Source organism: Sitodiplosis mosellana, unplaced genomic scaffold (genome assembly GCF_009176505.1).
Source record: "Sitodiplosis mosellana isolate CC-2019 unplaced genomic scaffold, AAFC_SMos_1.0 Smas_scaffold_6162, whole genome shotgun sequence".
NCBI lineage: Eukaryota > Metazoa > Arthropoda > Insecta > Diptera > Cecidomyiidae > Sitodiplosis > Sitodiplosis mosellana.
This window is the reverse complement of record NW_022601403.1, coordinates 3255630-3276880: the sequence shown is the minus strand read 5'-3', so window position 1 is coordinate 3276880 and position 21251 is coordinate 3255630. Positions and strand designations below refer to the sequence as shown.

The 21251-nt window shown below is 37.0% G+C and overlaps 2 protein-coding genes across 31 annotated transcripts in view; one reads left to right on the top strand and one right to left on the bottom strand.

The window, feature by feature from the left end:
* Positions 1 to 21251, bottom strand: part of LOC129574346 (kinesin-like protein KIF13A) — a 36692-nt gene that overhangs the window by 6928 nt on the left and 8513 nt on the right. For 10 of the 30 annotated variants that reach the window (XM_055456234.1, XM_055456228.1, XM_055456222.1 and 7 more), the window contains exons 4-15: positions 10958 to 11121; positions 9753 to 10473; positions 9359 to 9549; positions 6827 to 7752; positions 6488 to 6634; positions 4459 to 5626; positions 3973 to 4164; positions 3538 to 3840; positions 3212 to 3357; positions 2534 to 2563; positions 2049 to 2187; positions 1618 to 1689 (exon numbers count right to left, since the gene is read on the bottom strand). In XM_055456234.1, the coding sequence (XP_055312209.1) occupies positions 1618 to 1689; positions 2049 to 2187; positions 2534 to 2563; positions 3212 to 3357; positions 3538 to 3840; positions 3973 to 4164; positions 4459 to 5626; positions 6488 to 6634; positions 6827 to 7752; positions 9359 to 9549; positions 9753 to 10473; positions 10958 to 11121 (4199 nt within the window). Of the gene's footprint in view, positions 1 to 1617; positions 1690 to 2048; positions 2188 to 2533; positions 2564 to 3211; positions 3358 to 3537; positions 3841 to 3972; positions 4165 to 4458; positions 5627 to 6275; positions 6315 to 6487; positions 6635 to 6826; positions 7753 to 9358; positions 9550 to 9752; positions 10474 to 10957; positions 11122 to 21251 lie in introns of all 30 variants that reach the window. The other 20 variants (XM_055456213.1, XM_055456217.1, XM_055456212.1 and 17 more) reach the window with 3 other exon arrangements.
* Positions 14572 to 21089, top strand: LOC129574353 (Y-box factor homolog). The gene is made up of 5 exons (XM_055456256.1): positions 14572 to 15431; positions 19415 to 19753; positions 19864 to 20025; positions 20315 to 20553; positions 20652 to 21089. Exons 1-5 carry the CDS (start codon positions 15311 to 15313, stop codon positions 20697 to 20699), a joined length of 909 nt encoding a protein of 302 aa, XP_055312231.1. The 5' UTR covers positions 14572 to 15310; the 3' UTR covers positions 20700 to 21089.

Here is a 21251-nt window from a genome sequence, read left to right as displayed (position 1 = left end):
ACCCATTTAGTTTTGCCCATTTCCAATTCCAATCCAATTTCCAATTTTGTGCAATTCAATTTCTCGAATTTCAATTTTTAAAAAAATGAGCCAGAGGAAGGTCGATTGGTCTATGTTAGTGTTTCGGTTGTGTGGGATTTTAAATCGATTGGCAAATACAATTTTGTATATGAATTTCTTAACATTTTTTTATTTGTAAGCTGATCAATATCAACTTGAGACCAATAGGATGAAAGAAATTCGCCATGAATAACAATAAAATCCATTGGAACTACTGCGTTTTGCTGTTGGAGGTGGGGGTATTATATACTGAAAGATAAAACATTATTGCAGAAAACTTGTGCAAATCCATGTCAATCACAATTCAGATTGAATACAGCGTTACAGCCGCCAGCGGTATAATAATGTTTCATCTTTCCTCTTGAGAAATTGAGCGAACTAGATCAGTTGATTAATATATGATGTTTTGTTTTATTAAAAAGGATTTGGTTTTCGATTCCATTGAAAAATGATGTTTCGGTTATAAGCCATTTTCAGAAAGAGAAACAAACTGCAAAAAGGATTTAAGCAACAAAACAACAATAAAATATATATGTAAATGTTTGAACGCAAGCTAAATTCGCTGAAGCAGATATTTATGTAAATGGACAAACAGTCAACTGTTAATTATATATGATTTGGTTTTTTTTAAAGTTATATAATAAAGAGAAGACATATATATCGGTTTAAAATTGAAATTCTAAACTTAAAACGTGTTTTTTTTCTTCAAAAATGATTATAGATTTGTAAAACAATAATCAGAAGGATGGATGATTGAATCATCATCATCCTCGATTTTTTTATGATCCTTGTGCTTAACATCAATTCTTTGTAATTTGGCAAACGATTTTGTCGGAAAAAAATGATCTTATGCAAGAATCGATGTAAACACAGTGTTTTTGCCCAAATTCGGATTGAGTTTTTTTTTCTCGTGCGAATGTTTCTTCTTTGCGATCGTCTTAACGTCAAATGATCTACTTTCCTCACGCAATTTTGGTGGGAGTGACGGTGATCATCTTAGGAAAATATGGGAGTTTACAGCTCAAAGGAGTCATTTTGAAACTGGCAACGCAATTTTCCCTTTGCAGTTAATTAGAAAAAAAAATTTAAAATCAGGTTAGGATCGTTTTTCTAGATCACTATTAGACCACTTTTAGATCATTATTTAAACCATTTGCCAAGATCTTTTGTCAAGATCTCTTTTTTAGTTAAATTTTAAGCTATTTTTTCATCTTTTTCAAGATCATTCTTCAAACTCATTTTATAGATCATTTTTTGTGATCATTTTTCCACCAAAAAGACGAATTTCCAAGACTGTTGATCGCATCGAAACATTCACAACAATTTTGATAAATAGAATTTACCATCGAAAAATAAAATACTCACAAAAGTAATAAAATATTCTTTTTATATCCAATCACAAATAGAAAAATGAATAAAAGAAACAAAGAATTGACAACGAAAAATGAATGACTTTTTTTGGTCGTGATCGAATTTGTTCAAAACGGAAAAGTGAAAATGAAAATTTCCGTAATGTTGTATGAAAAAAAAAATCAGTTGAAGCTTTTGAACACTTACCGATTCCATACTGTTTTGATGATCCGCTAACCGATTCATCGTTCATGCCTTTGCCACCGCTATAACCGTGACCTAAACCGAAAATGAAGCAAAAAAGCGATAAAAATTGGACAAATGTTTGGAAATCGAAGTAAAATGACATGATACGCGTTCATATTTTGATTTAAAATTCCGAGCATTTATCGAAGGATCCCTCCTTAATAAATAGCTTCTTTTTTTTTGTAAAGGAATAAGGATCGTTAGAAGTGATAAGGGATAATTTCCCCTTTTAATTTAAATTTTTATATTTAATTGATAGGAAGTTTATTGAAACAATGGGTAAATTGAACGATTTAAGTTGGGCATTCGTGAAGAGCAAAAAATTTTTTGTCACAATAGAAACTCAAGGAAAAACTCAATTCCAAAAAAAGTGACCGCACTCCAATCTTTACCTTGAAACGAGATGAACATGTCACGTCCTTGATTGAGAACGGATCGTGATAGCGCCAAGTCGCTTTCATTGAGGTCAACAAACGATTCGGAGCGTCCGGTATTGATGAGCGATTCCATCGATGCATCGAAACGCATAATCTAAGTGAATGAAATAGAGAGGGTAACACTGTATTAAAATCCGCCTCGTTAAAATGGCTGGCACGGAATATCGCGCCAAATCGTGACCGAGCACAATATGCGAGAAAATTGAGAGGTATAAAAAAAAAGGTTGACAACAAAAAGCGATTATCAATCTGAATGAATTAGAGCTAAAAAGGTATACCAAGAGCAAAACCAAATGTCCATATATATGTATTAAAACAGATCTCGACAAACAAAAAACTAAAGTGAAAAGTGCTTAGGTTGGTTTTTATTTTTCAACAAAATTAGTACAAAATTCATAAAATAATGAGAGAAATGAAAAAAAAAATTAACAAGTACTTACTCCAATATTGTGTGTTGTGTCTTTTACAGCCTTTTTTATATATTGCAAATGATTTTTTTAGTTTGATTTTAGTATATGGTTTTGGTTTAGTTGTGATATTAGAATATGTGTATATACGTGCGAAGAATGGCAGCATATGGTTTTTTTAGTGCAAGATTTTCACAAAAATCGAAAGGCAGAAAGAGTTAAGAAAAAAAATATATGATTTAATTAAAAGAAGATTCTATTTTTTTTTTCGTTAAAAGATTGATTTTGAAAAAATGGTTAGTAAATAGTAAATATTTTGCAACAAATCCAATGGCTTTGTAAATTAGTCACACTCAAATCAAAAACCCTGTTGTTAGCGTGAATTAATTCTATGTTTCGTTATTTTCGTGAAAGCAAATGAGTGAAAACGCTAGTTTCATATGCGAAAATGAATTTTAAAGCGATTAAAATCAAAACGAAAGTTCTTTTTTTTTCTTCTCTCGAGTGAATTGCAATTGTGTCGGTGTGTGTGTGTGTGATAACACCACTCATGACATTGTTAGAAATGGAAATACACACATAAATAGAAACATGAATAAAAATGAACAATTTGAAGCCATTGCTTTATTGCATTGAAAAAAAAAGAGAAAAAAAAAACAAATATTTGAATAAGAAACATGGTATGGCTGCACGCAACCCAACCACATATACCTGCGAGAAATTTGGTACGCTGACGGTCTTTCGCATTGACAATGATTGACTTTGGCTTTGTTCCAGCTCTTTGATTGCAACACTTTGACGCAAACGGTCTAACGTTAATATACTCTCCACCGCTGACACTCCGCGCGTGTATTTCTCTGTTGGTTTTTCGGGAGGGATGAGAGAATAATTTTTTCGATTAGTTTTTTGTTTGCCAATTTTTGCATTTTTTTAAAAATAATTTTTTGGATCTTTTTATAGATTTTTGTAGGGTAATGTTGTAATGACTGGGCCACCCAATCGATAATCCTATTCATAATAGAGAAAAAAAAACCAACCGATATAAGTTTCTCCATCGCATGCGGAGTTATCTTCACCGCTGGCAGCCAATTGAGCCAATGATTCACGGTCTTCCAGTTCTTCGGATGCTTTTGGTATGTTAGACACCACCTCATATGTGACGCCAGTTTGTGTAATATTTAAATCGGCTCGGCCCAACCATTTGGATTTTTTCAACCGTTCCGTGATACTTTGTCGCTTATAAATATTCAAACTAATTCGCTTGCGAAGGACCAAATCCATTGGTGCGGGGTGTGATAAGCGTACGGTAGTTTTCAAAATTAAATATACCCGTTCATTAGCTGCAATGCAAAACAAAGAAAAAAAATTGTAACAATTTAGTTCATTAGCAAAACGCAATCATCCGCAATCGAAACACAAACAAATGGTGGGAAAAAAAGTAGCACGCATGTGGGCCGAATTGGATTCATTACCTTCGGTAACGCGATTGAGTGCTTGGCTATCGTGCATTGATGAATCCCAGCTGACAATGGCACACACATCCTTGTCCAAATGCTGTAGAATTTGCAATGTGTAGAATTTGTTGCCGTGCTCTTTGGGTAAAATGGAGTTGATTCCGGCAATCGGCACCTCCTCATTCGAATTTTGTGCACTCATATCATCGGCTAGAAGTGGGGAAAGAGGAAAAGAAGAGAAAAAATTGGTGCATTTTACTAGAAGAACAATGGCAAAAACTATGAATAATTCAGCAACATGTTTAAAAAAAACGATTTAGATTGAGCGCATTAGAAAGGTCGATTTCGCGTGACCTTTAGCCGTGACCCTGGCTAAAATCAACCTTAATCAATTTGCGTCAAACTGACTGCAACCGTGCAACAACAACCGCAATACTAAACCGAGATCCAAAACGACTCCGGCAAAGCACTGCGATCAAAAGGTTAAACGATAGCCAAACTCACCATTGAGATCTAAGAATAAAACTGGAACATGTGGTTCCATTCCGTGTGGCGGACACCAATTGGCCGGTGCACCGGGTATACCACAACCAGCGGCTGGAACAAGCACCGAATTCCGTTCTTCCGTCAACGAAATCCATTGATGCACCAAACTTAATTCACGTTCACGTTCCTCTTCCGTTTTGTCCTCTTTATTAATCAGCTTCTGTATCTGTTGATCCAAATACTTACGACGTCGGCCCAATGCTTCGCTCCATTTTTCACGTAGCACCGTCAAATCTTCCTCTTGATACGAATCCATTGGTTTTTGTAGCTTTGACCGTACGGTCACACTGCCAACGGCAATATTCAAAATTGATTGGCAAATAATGGGTAATGTGCCGGAATTTTGTACGGGCTTAACGCGCACTTGAATGCGTCGCTGTTGTCCTTGTCGCAATTGATAAATGCCACCCGTTAGCACATCCGTACGATTGGTAACTTCGACCGGTGTATATTCACCGTTATCGTTGAGCTCATGGATTTCCACCCAGATTTCAATTTTACGCGACAATTCAGCCCATCGATCAACCAGTGATCGTGCTTTGGCTTGTTGCTGTTCCACTTCCCAGCCTTTATTACGTGAAAAACCGGCCGAACGATGGCCCCATACCTCAATCGAGAGTGCACCCTCGGAACAATGCTCCAGAAATTCTTCATTTATATTAACCGTATATTCTTGGGTATGATCAAAATTGAAGGTCATATTTTGATTGTGACGCGGTGCTTCGGAATTTACCACCGGCACCACCGTTTCTTGATGATTCCAAAATGTGTACTGACAAAATACGAAATTCGATAGTGACAACGGCAAACCGGTAGCTTGTTTTATTGTTATGCGACACGATACTTGATTGTTGGTCGAATCATTCATGTAGTCATCGTCACGATAGTCAGACGATGAATCCGATGCCGTTTCACACATTCGATCTTGTGGCAATTGACCGGCCGTTCGACTGATTTCCAACTGTAAACGACCCGCCACTTCACCTTGCTGACTTATTATTGGCGTATGATAGTCCAGTTTGACGTCATGGAACAACACATCCAGGAATATATTCGCAACACCAATCAAATTGTGCTTCTCTTGCGATTCATAAAATGGATCCAACGCTTTTATCGATTCATCGTCCTGTGTGAGGGGAGAGGAAAGGAATGAAATTGTTTAGAATTAGCGAACGTGTTGATTGGATTTAGCAGGCGAAAAAAAAGAACGAGGCGTAAATTCTTTCAGATTTTTATACCATTGTGCTTTCAAGCAGTAGTGGAGAAGTTACATACTCAAATACACTGTACTTCAGTACTATTGATTGCTAAATAATCATGGCAGCTCCATATTATTGCAAAAACCACAAATGGTATAAAGTCTTCACACGTTCTTTGATCAAAATTCAACGTTATTCGAATGAAACCATGTATTCGATAATCGATCTTCGACCAAAATCAAATTTCGATTAAAATCAAATGTTTTTGATTCGAAACCTAGTTAATTCAAATCATAAAACACAATCAAACAACTTGAAATTCTACAAAACGTTTAAGCATATAAAAAAGTACGATTTAAAATCGATGACAACACATTTAAACGAAAATGAAACTCAGAATAAGGCAAAACAAAAGTCAAAAAGCGGGTGAAATGGGTTACATATCCATCTCTCTACATAATATAGGGTAGCAAAACAACAGAAACATTTGAGCCAAACCAAGTAAAAAACGGAACAGAAACGATTGTTGTAACAAATATTCATTGAGAGTCTCAATTTGGAGACTATAATTTGTACCTCGTCGTCGTCATTATCCACACGAGGATCCACGATAGGCTTTTTTTAGCATGATAGGGGAAAAAGAGTGATTTAAGTAGAGATTATTAGTTTTGAAACGTTTATTTGTTTATTTCGGAAAAAAGTGTTAGTTTGCATCAACTATCGCAATTGCGATAGTCGATGGATTGAGAATGAGTCAACGGGTGCGTAGCCATCATTTTTCTACTTACACGTCCGCTAATCAATCGTTCTTTGTATTCTTGGTACATATCTCTCATGTCAACTAATTTATTTTCTAATTTTTCCATGCTCCACACTTGGCTGCCCGAATTCACGCGTCGCACCAAAATGGCCGGTTCACTGACGAAAGCTCCGCGCTGAAAACGATCGAATGAAAATGAGATTTTAATTAAAGAGAACGGAAAAAACAATAAAAAGTGAAAAGAAAACCTCCCAAGGAAAAAGCGAGTTTTTTTTGGAGCAAACTTTGCTCAGAAAATCAAGCTCACGGGAAAGAAACATGCGTTTTAAAATCAAGATCAAGGTTAATCCCACTGTATCTCACTTACTCTTCGATTGGGGCTAAGATTAGCCGGTGGAATTTGCAGTGTAACACTAAATTTGGTTTGTTTTTCCATTTCTTCGGCAAGTACGTTGGCCTCTTGTACGAGTGCATTGGCGCGTACAATGTCAGCCTTGAGTTGACCGAGCGAACGTCGAAACATTTCATCGCGTTCTTGTGCCCATTTTTCCATGCGTATTTGTGTCGTCGGTGTACTGGCCACTTTGCCCACTTTCAACGGATCATATGGTATATATGGAGCGTATGGGGTGGTTGGTGATAAAATGTTACGCAATTTTTGAAATTGACGCTCATATTCGAGACGCTGTTGTTCTAATGCCGTTTGTTTGTCCTCTTCGTGTTGTCGTTCCAGCTCTTCGATGGCTGCCTGAATTGGATCGTTGCTCATTTCATTTTGCATCAGTTCTTCGCGTGCAAATTCATAATCAATTGTTTGTGCTGGTGTTTGTGGTTCGGATGAATGATTCGGTCCGTTGGTTGCGGTTTTTGGGCAATTTACACGGAAAAAATGATGATTACCCCATAGGATACGGTCACCGTGTCGTAATGGTGTTTTCGATGTAACCGCCGATCCATTAACAAATGAACGTGCATTATTTATTGGCTCCATGAATAGGCTACCATCTTCAATGGTCAATGTACAGTGTTCATCTTGAATGCCCAATCCGTTGAGTTCAATATCAGGCTGTGGTATGGTACTACTTCGGCCACCGACCAATGTGTGATCCTTCAAGTAATACACCAATAGCTCATTCAACGATGGATCTGCATTCAAATTCACCAAATAGAATTTATTCTTTTCCACTTGAATGCCACTCGCCTGAACGCTTATGCCCATTTTCTCCAGCGCTTGTTGACGCTCATTTTGAATTCGTTCCGTTTTTACCAGTTTCTCTTCCCACGTTTGTGACACTGTGAATTGAAAAAAGAGAAAAGAGAAGAAAATATGAGTGATTTCATCAATGCTGTAACGAAGTGCGTCATGACAATAGACATGTCTGTGCATGAACAGTATTAGTCAACACAGTAGCAGTCAATATTACGTACAGCAATAAATGCCATTCTCGTTTCATACTTTTACCGAAACTGACAGTACATTTTTATTTGGTGTTCGGATGAAAAAGCAAATCAATCATCGCAATGAATAATTCAACTAAAAGGCACACAATAAAACTATCGCACCCCAAATCGGTGGCCAATACAAAATCAGCTGGAATTGAACCACAAGAGACAATCGAATTTTAATCATCCGACGATGAAAGCAATGACAACGATGCAAAGAAGTTGCGTTTACAGGTTGAGCCAACTGAAACATATGGTAAGAAGACTTGAACTAATACAATTATGAGAAACAAGTACGGAAAAAAATGCGGAGAGAAATTTCGATTGGGTAAAGAGAAATATGAGAGAACGAATTGATTTTTCATAATTTATTTGTCAATTTTTCAGTGATTGTTGCCACTAAAGAGCTGCGTATCGTGCAATCAAAGCAAAGCGTCGCAAAGACAACCAAGTAGGTGTTCATGATCCGATGTACACAAAGCTAGTTGAATCGATCGATTCCGAAACGTATCCGAACAATGTCGAATGTACCGTCTTGCGCAACATGAAAATTTCACCAACTATTGCCGAGGCTTGCATTTATTCTGCGTTGAAAGATCGTCCCAATGGTGTTGAAATTCGCAAGCGATTGTGTATAGCACGTTCAGAAATAGTAACCAATCAGGATGCAATCGATATATTGCAAACACTTCAAGATGAAAAAGATCTCGGTGAATTCATACTCGAGCGCATGCAGAAAGAAAACATCGCAGAGGCAGATCGTGATGTTATCAAAAAAGCAACTGAAGTTATTTCTCTTCCACGTACGGCGAAGGATGCAAAAGAGCAGAACATTGCTCCAGTATTCTGTTTGGTTTGCAAGAGAAATGGATAGAGAAAGGAATTGAGTTGTCTGAAATACATTTCAGAACATTTCAAACTGAATATAAATGATGGACAACACAGAGATTTGTATTTGCAAAATTATGGTGAAAGACACCAAACGGACGGTGAAACATTCCGCATGAAGTTGGTCAGTCAACCACCACCTGAACAAACACCAATAACTGCGAAACAATTCGAATGCAACCAGTGCAAAACAAAGTTTCGAAAATAAAGGAAACTTAAAACGTCACGTGCAAGGAGCCCACGACAAGATCAAGTACGGATGTCAACTTTGTGACCAGCAATTTACTCAGCAAAGCAATCTTGATAGACATGTTACCGAAAAACACAGCAACCAGAAGAAGAAATTCAAATGTACTGAATATAGTTATGAGACATGTCGCAAAGATCACATGGATAAACACATAAAGTCACACGTCCGAATATCAAAGGTCAACGCAACAACTGGTCGCGTGCAGAAATTCCAGTGTTTCATCTGTCGACGCAAGACAACAACCACGAAAGTTTTAAAGCAACATTACAAATATTGTCATTAATTAACAAAACTTAAATAAATTGGTATTAGGTTTACCTTGTTTCATGAGATTTTCACTTTCCGCCAATTTATCGTGAATGTCAATGTCACCGACCGGTGAACCAGTTGCATGTTTTAACATCTCACGCAATGCTTCCACTTCCATCCGTAGTTCGCGAATGATGCGAGCATTTGGATCCTCGTTGATAACAGCATGATTGACAATTCGCTTCGCACGATCCGCATATCTAACGACACAAATTTAGAGGAGAAATAAAAGTCAGTAAAATCAAAAAAGACCTTCTTTGGCCAGAAAGGTATTTTTTATGCAAAAAAAAATGAGTCTTCTTCTGTGAAAAAGACTTTTTTTTCCCTCGGAGAATGAAAAATATCCAATTTTCTCAATGGAAAAAATGTAAAACTTTCAGGATAATATGAAATTTTCGTTTACCTCAACGTGGACAGTGTTTCTTCGTAGTTATCGGCGGCTGGTGAGATCGTTGCAACCATGACAGTTCGTGAGTTACCGCCCAAATTATCCTTGAGTAGCCACGTGAGTACTGAATCTCGATACGGTACGAATTTATCGTTGCGCCCTTTTCCGCCCGATGCATCGGCCAATTTGGATATCACAAGGCCGAGCGTTGTAAGCGATTTATTGATGTTTGAGCCCTCTTTCAGCCGATCACCGACCGCACCAGTTTTCACCGCTCGTTCGCTGCCAGCCAAATCGACCAATGACATTCGCGCGACTTTTTCACCCGTTACACCGGATCTTCGATCGCAAATCGTTTGCGTTAGCACCACCGAGAAAACGGCATGCGATCGTGATGATTCGGCATTCATATTGGTTGCAGCTACCGTACGCGATTTATTACCCTCGGTCATTAAATTGTCAATATCTTCGAATGCGGTGACCGCTAATTGTGACAAACCATCCACATAGGGCCCGAGTAAATTATGTTCACGCACCCGTAACGATTGCTTATTTGGCTTTGGATCCAGCAGATCGTGCACTTTTTCATTATAAATTTCCATATACGATACTTCCACTTTATACGACAAATCCTGTGTTTGTTTGGTTGAAATTGAGTAGAAAAGCTCATCACATAATCTTGGTATGATTCCTTTATTATCTTGTGAACCCATCATCGTGTACGATTTACCAGAACCTGTTTTTAGTTGAAACATTTTTTTAGTTTTTCGTTTTTGGTTTTAAAAGTTTTGTCGAATTTATGGTAAAGTCATTAGAATTGATATTAAACAATTGACTTTATATGGTGTTTCTATTAATAATGAATCTATTTCATTCCATGGTACACATTGTACTGCAGAAGAATTAGATTCCACGTTTCGAAATGATAAACTCGTTCTTTTGAAACACGTTTCTTTGTGGAAATTAGATTCGAATAGACAAATAAAAGACGAATAATGCATTTTCTTCATCGACACGAATCCTTTTGTCCATATTTTTACTAAATATATTCCAAATTTGTCCATTTTTCAAGGCCCTTGAATCAAGAGAGCATTTCAAAACAGCGAATTGAATCATCATTTATTCGACGACACATTTTCAAATTCAAATCACGTCTTACATACGATAAATATTCAATGATTGACAATCATTGATTGTAGAGTTTTCTTCCAGAAATTTACCTGTCTGTCCGTACGCAAATATGCACGCATTGTATCCTTGGAATGCATTCTCCAAAATATCACGGCCAAGCGAATTGAATACATGCTCCTGCGATGCAAAATGTGGCGCATCCTTGTCCGTTGAATAAAAGCAATGATCGAATGCAAATGTTTTTGGCTGTTTTCTGTGTTTGTCACGCAACGCGGTGACATGAAAGTAAAGAAAAGAAGACGTGTTCGTTAATCATTTAATTTTTGACATGTAATAAGTTATAACTAATATCAATTATCGTTAATAGTTCATCATTTTCTTGGCTATAATATGCTAGTTACTAGCAGCTAGTAGCTTACTATCAAACATTTCATCTTCAAAAATGATCAAAAAAATCCAAATGAATACAGTGGGCCATCGGAAATTACAACATTCAAAAATTAGAAGAAACAACATACATTCAAAAGAGGTTCTAATTTCAGAGGATCTAATGCATTGCTCGATTGACAAACTACTTCTTATTTCCGAGCGCTCGCTGTAATAATTCTATGAATGATTTTAATTTTTTTCATCGTTGAGAAAAATCAAACTAGCAAAATTGGACAAATTCAAACAAGCAGTAATTTTTCTTGATAAAGAGTGGAATGTGAAATTCCTATCACTCTGCCCATTTCGCATCCACGCATAAACATTTTTTTTATCCTTCTTCTTCTTCTTCTTCTCTTTCTTTTCACGTTGAACTGAGTGGAAGTTACAATCAACAGGTCAACATTTTTGAGAAGAGTCGATTCATAATCTGTTTTTCGTATTAAAAACCCATAAAACGAGCTTGGAAATTGTTCAACATAGAAAAGAAAAATGAATTTCATAGAAAACTAAAGGTTTTTCAAGTCAAATTTCGAATAATTTCTCGTTTCGGGTTTGATGAAATAAAGAATTGATCCGGAAATCAATGGATTACGTAGAATAAAAATAACCTCCGATGTTATTATTGTGTCTGTATTTCTGTATTTCTCGATTTCATGGCTTTCAGGATGGAGATTTTTAAAAGGTGTGTCCAGAAAAGTTGTTGCTTGTCTCAAAAACTCAAACTTTTCCGAAACTTTCAAACATTTTCAAACATATTTACTTATCAGAAATCTTTTAGGCAATCTCTAACCCATAAAGAACAAAGTTACAACATACAGGAACTAAAAAAGTCGTCGTAGATCACTTTTTTCCTAAACGATTCAAATAAAATATTAAATTCGTTAAATGAGAATGTCAGAAAAACTATCGTTTTCAATTGTTTTTAAGTCAAATTCTTAATTTTTCCATTTTTCTAGCTAAAAGTAGGGAAAAATCGATATTTTTTTTATTTTTTCAAGGAACAACAAACTCATTCCCCTACTAAAAAAATATCGTTGTGGCTTTGAAAACATTCCAAAAAATGTTTATTTTTCCTGAAATCCAGCAAAAATACTTGAAAACTGGAATTCCAACGAATTTATGTTCAATAAAAATGCCCATTTTTCAGCAATTTGTAAAGTTAATCACCCGTCATAGAATGTCTCGGTGCTTAATCAATCGCAAATCGTAATTCTTATCAAAATGTTAGTCAAATCAGCGAACAAGGTGTTCTAAATGTTAAACACGTTGCTTCGTTATTTTATTATTATTGATTGTGTTTGATAAATTAAACATTTCTTGCTAAAAATGATGTTAATCTCGTCGAAATAAAGACCCAATAAAAACACAATCACGGCCATGCCAATTAAATTGGTGTGCATTCTAATCGTTTATGTGCTGTTTTTGTTGTTGTTGTTGTTGTTTCGTCTCATTTTTATGTTGTTTACAAAATGCAAACTGCATGAAAGGTTCAATGAAACGGTGCGTGGCACGAAAAGCAATGCAGTCGTTTGTGCTGTGGTCGATTTAATTAGTGTGCGAATGCCGATTCGCATAATGCGATTAAAGTGATTCATGGAAATAACGTCTCTTTGGGAGAGAAAGAGATTGTGGAAATATGTTCCGTGTGAGGCATTTGTTTTTCTCGCTTGAGATAATTAACGATTATTTTTTTTCTGCGTTGTTGCTGCGAGACTAAACGATGTGAACGAAGCCTAAACTGAAGCTGTGATGTAAATGAACAGAACGAAAATTTGTGCGTATTTTAATTTCGGGCCTATGGTTTAAAGTACGGCGTGTGTGAATGAATGAGTGTCAAAAATGTAGGCCTAAGTACGCAGAGAACGAAATGAATGTGTGTTTGTTCTGTTTCTATCTGTGTTTCTCTTTCTCTCTTTCTCATTCACACAGACGAATCTCTTTGAATGAGTATGTGTGCGCTTTGGATTCCTAATGATGTCTGAACGTGTATTTGAAGTGATGCAAGCGTATGCGTGAGTGTGTATGACTTGTGATTGTATGTTTTTATACTACATTACATTTTTTTTTGCTTCTATCTTCTCGCGAAATTTGTATCATCGTTTTTGTTGGTTTCGCGTGGATATTACGCGCCAAATGAATGCCACGGATAAAATCATCATCAAGATAGATGTGTTTTTGCCGATTGAAAAAAAAAATGCAAATTGAACGTTGGCCAGCCAATTTCGTGAGAAAGAGCATTTTAAATATGAATAGAGAATCAAGAAATGAATGAACAAGTGATCCTTCTCAAGAAAAAACAAGGGAATCACATATTCAAATGGGTGCCTAATATTTATATGGTTCTATTTCTTGGTAACAAAACAACGACAAAAAGGTAGCTCCAGAGTCCACATTTGACTATGTTTTCTTTATATTCCTTCAATTTGAAAATGTTTCTTTGACCCCGAGTTTATGGTCTGTACATGAGTTCTAATCGGTTTTTTTCTCCGAATTCATAAAACATAATCGCTGATGTTTGACTACAAAGCGAGAAAGAGCATTGGTTTGGAAGAGAGAAAAAAGTTGAATAGCATAGCTTCAAGTTTTGGCATGGAGTTTAGGGAATCGCTTTGAAGTTTTTGGCAACCGAGAATCGGCTTGATGATATGGAGCAACAGTCAGAAATGTTTGATTTTAAATCGAATCGAATCGATATTTCAAAATTCCGTGTAATATGAACGCAATAAACGGAAAAAACCGATGATAATCAAATTAGGTGTATTTTTTTAGAGAAAAAAAAACCAAACAGATTAAGAATCGTAAAGAAAAAAAGGCCGAGCACATTTTCAACATTGTTCGAAATGTGAACGAGGAAGCGAGAAAGGGAGTGTTGGTCGGTCGGTCGGTCGGTCGCACGACGCTCATTTTCTGTGTGTATGTGTCAGTTTTGCGTGCAAAGTATGTGTGCGCGTAGACAAAGCAAAGGAAATGATTCAAACAGAGAGATTGTGTGTGATTTTCGAATGAAAATCGTCGTCGCTCGAAAACAAGGGTTCGAAAACAAAGAGAGAGAGAGAGAGAGAGAGAGAGAGAGAGAGTGAGCGAACGCATTTGATACTAAAAAATTTACTCTCTTTTATTTTTGTGTTTTGTTGTTGTTACGTTGGTATGGAAGCAGCGTCATAAACGTACGCCACCCATACCAATCGAATGCGCATTCGTTTGCCTCTCTGTGCCTCATTGAATGTCTCTCCCTCGTTTGTATGTTCAATTCCAATTTGGTTGTCGTTGTGTGAGTGAATGTGTGTGTTGGGTACAAGTACGTACGCGCGGCGTGTGTAAAAATATCTTTGGTGTGTTGAATGAAGTAGAAGAAGACGACGACGACGACAAAAAAAAATATATCGTATTATTGAAGATCGGTTGTAGGCTATTCGGTGTGTGTGGATGTATGTGTGCGCCATTCTTTGTCACTCATTCGGTTTGCCGTCAATTCAAATTTTTTTTTTCTTCCGAAAAAGCATTCGACTGTGAGTCGTTTGATTCGCTTCGCTTTTTTTACTCTCTTTCTCTCTGTCTCTCGTTTTCCGATTCCCGTATATACGTATTATTTTGGGCTAGCAATCGTAGTTCGATGTGCAAGAGACAAATACGACACTATTCGCATCTAGCATTATTTTTCGGTCACGGTGTGTATGTATGTAAGTGAGTGTCTGCGTTTGTATCGGTCTGTGTGTGTGTGTGTATTCGTGTGTTCGCACAACTCCATTCAATTTTGAAGCACGACGAATAGCAAGCAATGTTCAATCGAGTAACATCTGGAAAGTGAATAACATCTTTACAACAAAACGCGTAGGTTGAGTGATTTTAACATCTTTTCACATCACTCGTAAAATAAGATCATCTAAGAACAGCGAGAGTCCGGGATAAGGATATATACCATTCTAACAACAAATATTCTTTGAAAAAAAGAACAAAAAACAGCTTTTTTTTTGCAAACAACCGAAAAAAAACAAATTTTTTTTTGAGAGAATATGGCTGACACCGAAAAGGCACCAGAACAACAACAAGCCCCAGCCAAAACCGAGGGCACCAACAATGATAACGCTTCAAATCCACCAGCAGCGGAAGAGCAAAAGCCCAAGCAAATCATTGGTGAGTTTTAATCGAACACAAAAAAAAAAAAAAATTAAAATCCACCCCAGAAAAGCGAAAATAATAACCGAAATTCAATTAGACACCGAGAGAGAGAGAGAGAGAAAAGCACACACATGCATCGTAAAAGAATTGTGTGGTTGAGAATCGAAAAATTCATTTTGTTTTTGTGATTGATCAGTCGATGTGTCCTAGACAATAAAATGCCAAGCCAAGCAAAGCAAAGCAATGAACCGAGAAAAAAAAACCAAACTACGCGCATTTTCAAGTTCCAGCAAATCGAAGAAGAGAGCGAGAGACGCACTCTCATTCTCCGAATCAACAAAACGAAAACTTTCGCATCCATCCAAAATGTTTCAATAGAAATTCGTGCATCATTTAGTTTTTTTGTTCTTCGTACATTTTTTTCTTTCGCGCGTGTATTCTGAAATAATTTTGACTCGTTGACATGCTTTGATGTTGATTTAATCAAATCAAAAGTGTGAGCACTAATCATTCTCATACTTTTTCGTTTGCTTTCATCGTGCACATCTTCATGCTCGACGGTTGTGAGTGTGTTTTTCTTTCTACGTTGCTTTGCATCGTGTGTCTTGATGGGAAAATTCGACAAAAGTTTCAACTTGCCATGCCTTCAATGAAGGCGCATGAATGAGAGACAAAACACCCGAAATGGATGTTAAACTCATTTCCATGATGAAATTTGTTGGATTTTTTTTTTCTTTTTCTCTCCAAAATGATGCCAAAACGAATCGTTCAGAAAAGAAAACAGTGTGTTTAATTAGAGATGAGAGGAAGAAAAAATGAAGAACGAAGCAGCGATTAGTGAAGAATTTCGTGTTTAGAAATGGAACGTGCACGCGATGCGCGCCTCGATACGTCGTAGTTCAGAATCATGGCACATTGAAAAATGATCGACCAACGAACGGCAAAGAAAAGAAAAAGAAAAAAAATTCTAGTTTCTGCAGTTCATCGTTTCGAATTTCGTCCATTTCATTCGTTTCATGTGTACGGACTGGAATCGATTGAAAATATTGAAAATATGTGTTTATTAGCTGTTAACGGAAATAGTTGCCGAAAATTTCAATGGAAATTCATTTCGTTCATGGATGAAAAAAAAGCGATTGAAAAAACGCCACAGCCATAAGAACTTGAAGTGCACGTGAATGAACGAAAGAGAAATATCGATGAGACGAACAAAAAAGCCGGTAGCCATTTTGAATGCGAATAGTACACACATTTTTATCGTTCAGCATGGCGTACGATGTGTTCCTCTATTACACACCAGAAAGACGAACGAACGAACCAAAAAAATAAAATACGTTGCTCGTTCGTTCTCTCTCTAAGTACTAAAAATTCTACACACACTCTCTCTCTCTCTCTCTCTCTCTCTCTCTCTCGTGAGTAGTTCTTCATTCGCGCGCACCGCTGCCTCTCTGTTTTGCTCGCTCACTCGCTTCGTCGTGTCGTTTGTGCTGTGTGTGTTGCTGTGCTTCTTCTTTTTCATTATGGTATTACACTACGCTCGTGGAGTAAAAACACACTTGCACGCGAGAACAACAGAGACGATGGCTTACAAGTGAGAATGAGAGATAGAGAGAGAGCGGTACAATAAGTGCGGCAATGTATGGAAGAGAGCAAGAGAGAAAAGGAGATCATGACAACGACGACGACGATGTCGCCTTGGAAGCATGTGTATAATTTGGTTAAAACCTCGAAATTTAATACTGAATGACAAATATATGCATGGAAATTACTAGGAATATTTGTCATTAATAACATTTTTTTGTTGTTATTAGATTTCGAGTGTATTTTTTTTACGTGTGCGTGTCGTGCGTGTGTGTGATGGGGTGAATGTGAGAAAGTTGAGGAATCGTAGAAACACCATAAAAAAAACCAAAGAACACACCAAATATTCATGAACAATTCATAGACACACAATAGATAGATAGAACAAACAACAACAACACCAAGCCCTGACTATAATATATGCATGCGATGATTCGTGCCGATCGAAAATTCAATTTCTATTACGCATCATATTCATTTCAATTGGCCATTGGTTGATTTTGTTTCACTGTTTGGCGACCCGATGAATTGCTTGCATTTATAATTGTGTTGTTTGCATTTTTCTCTTTCCCAATATATGTTTATCGCCATGTGATTGAGGAGTGGAGAGAGAGAGAGAAAAAAAAAACGATGAACGCGAAGAGAGATAAGTCACATTGAGTGACTGAAAAAAAGGCAATGAGAAATGTGTGCAAGAGAAAGCAAGCCACTGAGAGAGTCACCACAAAATAGAGAGCACAAGGAGCGAGCACATTTCATGAAATTCTTTTATATCGATAAAAACAACAACAACTGCAACAAAAACACAAACGCCGCAAGTGTATGAGAGACGATATTGGCATTTCTAATTCTAGAAAATGTGTGTGTTTTCTCTCTGTCTCCTTGCCTCGGCTGACCGTATCGAGTGATTTTCGACGTTTCATCGTTTTTGGAGTTGGATGAACAAGAGAAATGACTTGCGAAAAATTGATCACACTATCAAATTTTGCTCCATTTTTTCTCCGAAGATGACGACGAGTTTGTTTTAGCCGTTGTTTGTTGTCGATTGGGGCGAAACGGCGATTCATTTTCATTGAATTTATGAACAGAAATCATTTCAAGGTCCTCTCAATGATGATTTTCATGATGAATGACAGAGCACAAAATGCACACGAATTTCGAAAAGCAAGTTTTTCATTAATCATTCAACCCCCGAAATCACAAAAAATAGAATCGAAATGAAAATGAAATAGAACGGCTTTTTTTTTTTAAAATGCCGATGACATCATCTCATCGATCACAATTTGTGTTTGTGTGTTGGTCGAATATAGTTTTTCTCTTGCTCATTCGACCAACCAACCGACTGAACGCTAAAATGCGCTCGTCTCAACGATGCACGACCAATTCACGCGCGTTTTTTCTCTCTCTCTCTCTCTCTCTCTCTTTGTCAGCACACAAATATCCATCCAATCGATGTGTGTATACAATGGACGAGAAATGTAGTTTATTCTAAATATAGATAGTTGGGCGTGCATGTGAATCGCGCGCGCGACTCAACCAACCATCGAAACACACAAAACTATACACAAAAAACATGTGCTCTTTTAAACGAGATTCATTTCGGAATATTTCACATGCTGTCAGTTTTATCTTCTTTTTTTTTGGGTCCGAGCACATTTTGGACTGTGTATGTTCATTTTGGATATGAGAAGAAATCCAAATCTTGGACATTCCAGCCATTCAATTTTTCGTTCTACAGAAAAAAAAATCGCTCAAATATGTATTTGAATCAATCGGTCGGTCATTCAACGGTGTGCAAAAGAAATACGTTGGCCCAATAAAATGGTATGAAGACCATATTTGCCGCAACGGAATATTGAGCACAATCACCAAAAAACCGCGATCATGCCAAATTCGAAATTCATTAGACACTTTTTAAATGATTCAGCTGAATCGATAGATTCAATTGCAAAGCAACGTGTGTGTGACTCAATCAGAGTGTTTTTTTTTGGTGTTTTGTAATACACCGGCCACAACTGACCAACCGCTGAGAATATTTTCTCGGTTGTTTCTCTTTTTCTTGCGTTGTTTACGCCATCATTTAAAAAAATCTGTAAATATTTGCCTTTCCAATCCTTCTTTACTTCATATTAGCACAGCTGAACACATTTTTTGTACACTCTCTCTCTCTCGCTCTCTCTCTCTCTCTCTTCGTTACTATTGACCGTTTTCGATCATACGCAATTGTGATGCTCGATTTTTGTATCGCAACGATATCTTGCAAGGGATTAACTTGCTGTAAACGATGATTTCAAGAAGAAATTGAATTTTTTGTTAAATTATTTTTTGCTTGAATTACTTTTGACTTAGGTGTTTACTTTTTGAACTTTTTTTTCAAATTTCAATTGATTAATTTTCTTCATTTTGGAATTCTCCAGCCGAAAAAGTAACCGGTACCGTTAAATGGTTCAATGTGAAAAGCGGATATGGCTTCATCAATCGCCATGATACAAAAGAGGATGTGTTTGTTCATCAAACCGCTATTGTGAACAACAACCCAAAGAAGGCCGTACGATCGGTTGGCGACGAAGAAGTCGTTGAGTTTGATGTCGTTTTGGGCGACAAAGGCAATGAGGCCGCTAACGTAACTGGCCCAGGCGGTGAACCTGTGCAAGGTAGCCCATTTGCTCCTGATAAGAGACGTGGCCGCATGTACCGTCCACGTCGTCGCACCCAACGCAGCGATGGTGGCGGTGAAACTGGCGGCGAAGGTGAAGGTAAGCATCACTTTTTTGGATTTTTTTTTAAACAACAAATTTTTTTCGTACATTTTTGTGAATAATTTGTTATTAATGTGAAATTTTTGTTTGTCATTTGGCTTCTGCAGAAGAACTAGGTGAAGGTGGTGAGGATGGTGACAAAAAGCCACGTCAACGCCGTTTCAGAGGTAACCGCCGTTTCGGAGGTAATCAAGGAGGTGGCGGTGGACCACGCGGCGGTGGCTTCAGACGCGGACCACGCAGAAGCGAAAACGGAGATGGAGTGAATGGTATGAATGATGTTTATATCGACTTAAAAACAAATCAGAATTTTGCATTTCATTACATTTTTCGCAAGCAATTTCATCAAATTTTATGATTTTCTCGTAAAACTCCATGGTTTTTGAGTGAAATTCGAAAAGTGTATGACATTTTTATGAAGCTTTATGAATTTTGTGTGGAATTTTTTTGGATTTTGTGTGAAATTCGTCGGAAATTTCATGAATTTCAAGGAATCCACACGAAAGTGTTTGCAATTTATCAATTCACATGTGAAAATTTTTTTGTCCATGTTTGTAGGTGATGAAGGTGGTAACACCGAGGGTGAGGATGGTGCACAAAATGGTCGTCCAAACCGGAACCCACGTCGTCCACGCAAATTCAACCAACGAGGAGGACCACGCAAGCCACGTGGCAACAGCGAAAATGCTGGTGACGGTGGCCCAGTCGAAGGTGGCGAAGGCGAGAATGGACAAAAAGGTGGCCGACCCCGTGGCAAGCGTTTCAACCGCAAACCAAGAACCAGCGGATCCAACCAAGTAAGTTAATTATTTGTCAAACAATTTGTCATCGTTTCGTTTTGATTTCATCGCTCGATACTAAACTTGAAATGTTTCTCCCTTTTTTCTCTATCTAGGACGGTGGTCAAGAAGTACAAAACACTGTCACCGAAAGTACAGCGTAAATTCTAACAATTCTTCGCAAATAAAAAAAACAACAACAAACAAAAGTTGACGCGCTCAAGAGTACCATCTCTCTATGAAACAACAACAGCAACAAAAGAAAAGAAAAAACTAAACAGAAAAAAAAAATTAAAAAAAAAACCAAACACCCACACATCCAAAGTGTTGAACATTGTTTTCGAACAATCGGCCGTGTTTTAAAAACCATCAAAACCACGAAACGACACACTAAAAATTTTACAATAAACCTTAGATTGTTTTGCATGGTGTTTTTTTGTATATGTATATCATCTTTTTTTAAAAAATTTACTTTATTTTTTTTTTTTTGTCAACTTGTAACAACTTGAGAAATTTTTAAATAAAAGGAAATTATTATACATATATAATAAAAATTATTATTGATCAATGTTATTTAGAATGGGGAAAAGTGTATAACGTGATGAAAATTGAGATTGGCGGCAATATGGGTCGAGTGCACGAGAGAGAGAGAGGACATGCCACTTTGACATAACGACAATGACATTTGACTCTCCGCATGCGGAGTTCAATGCATA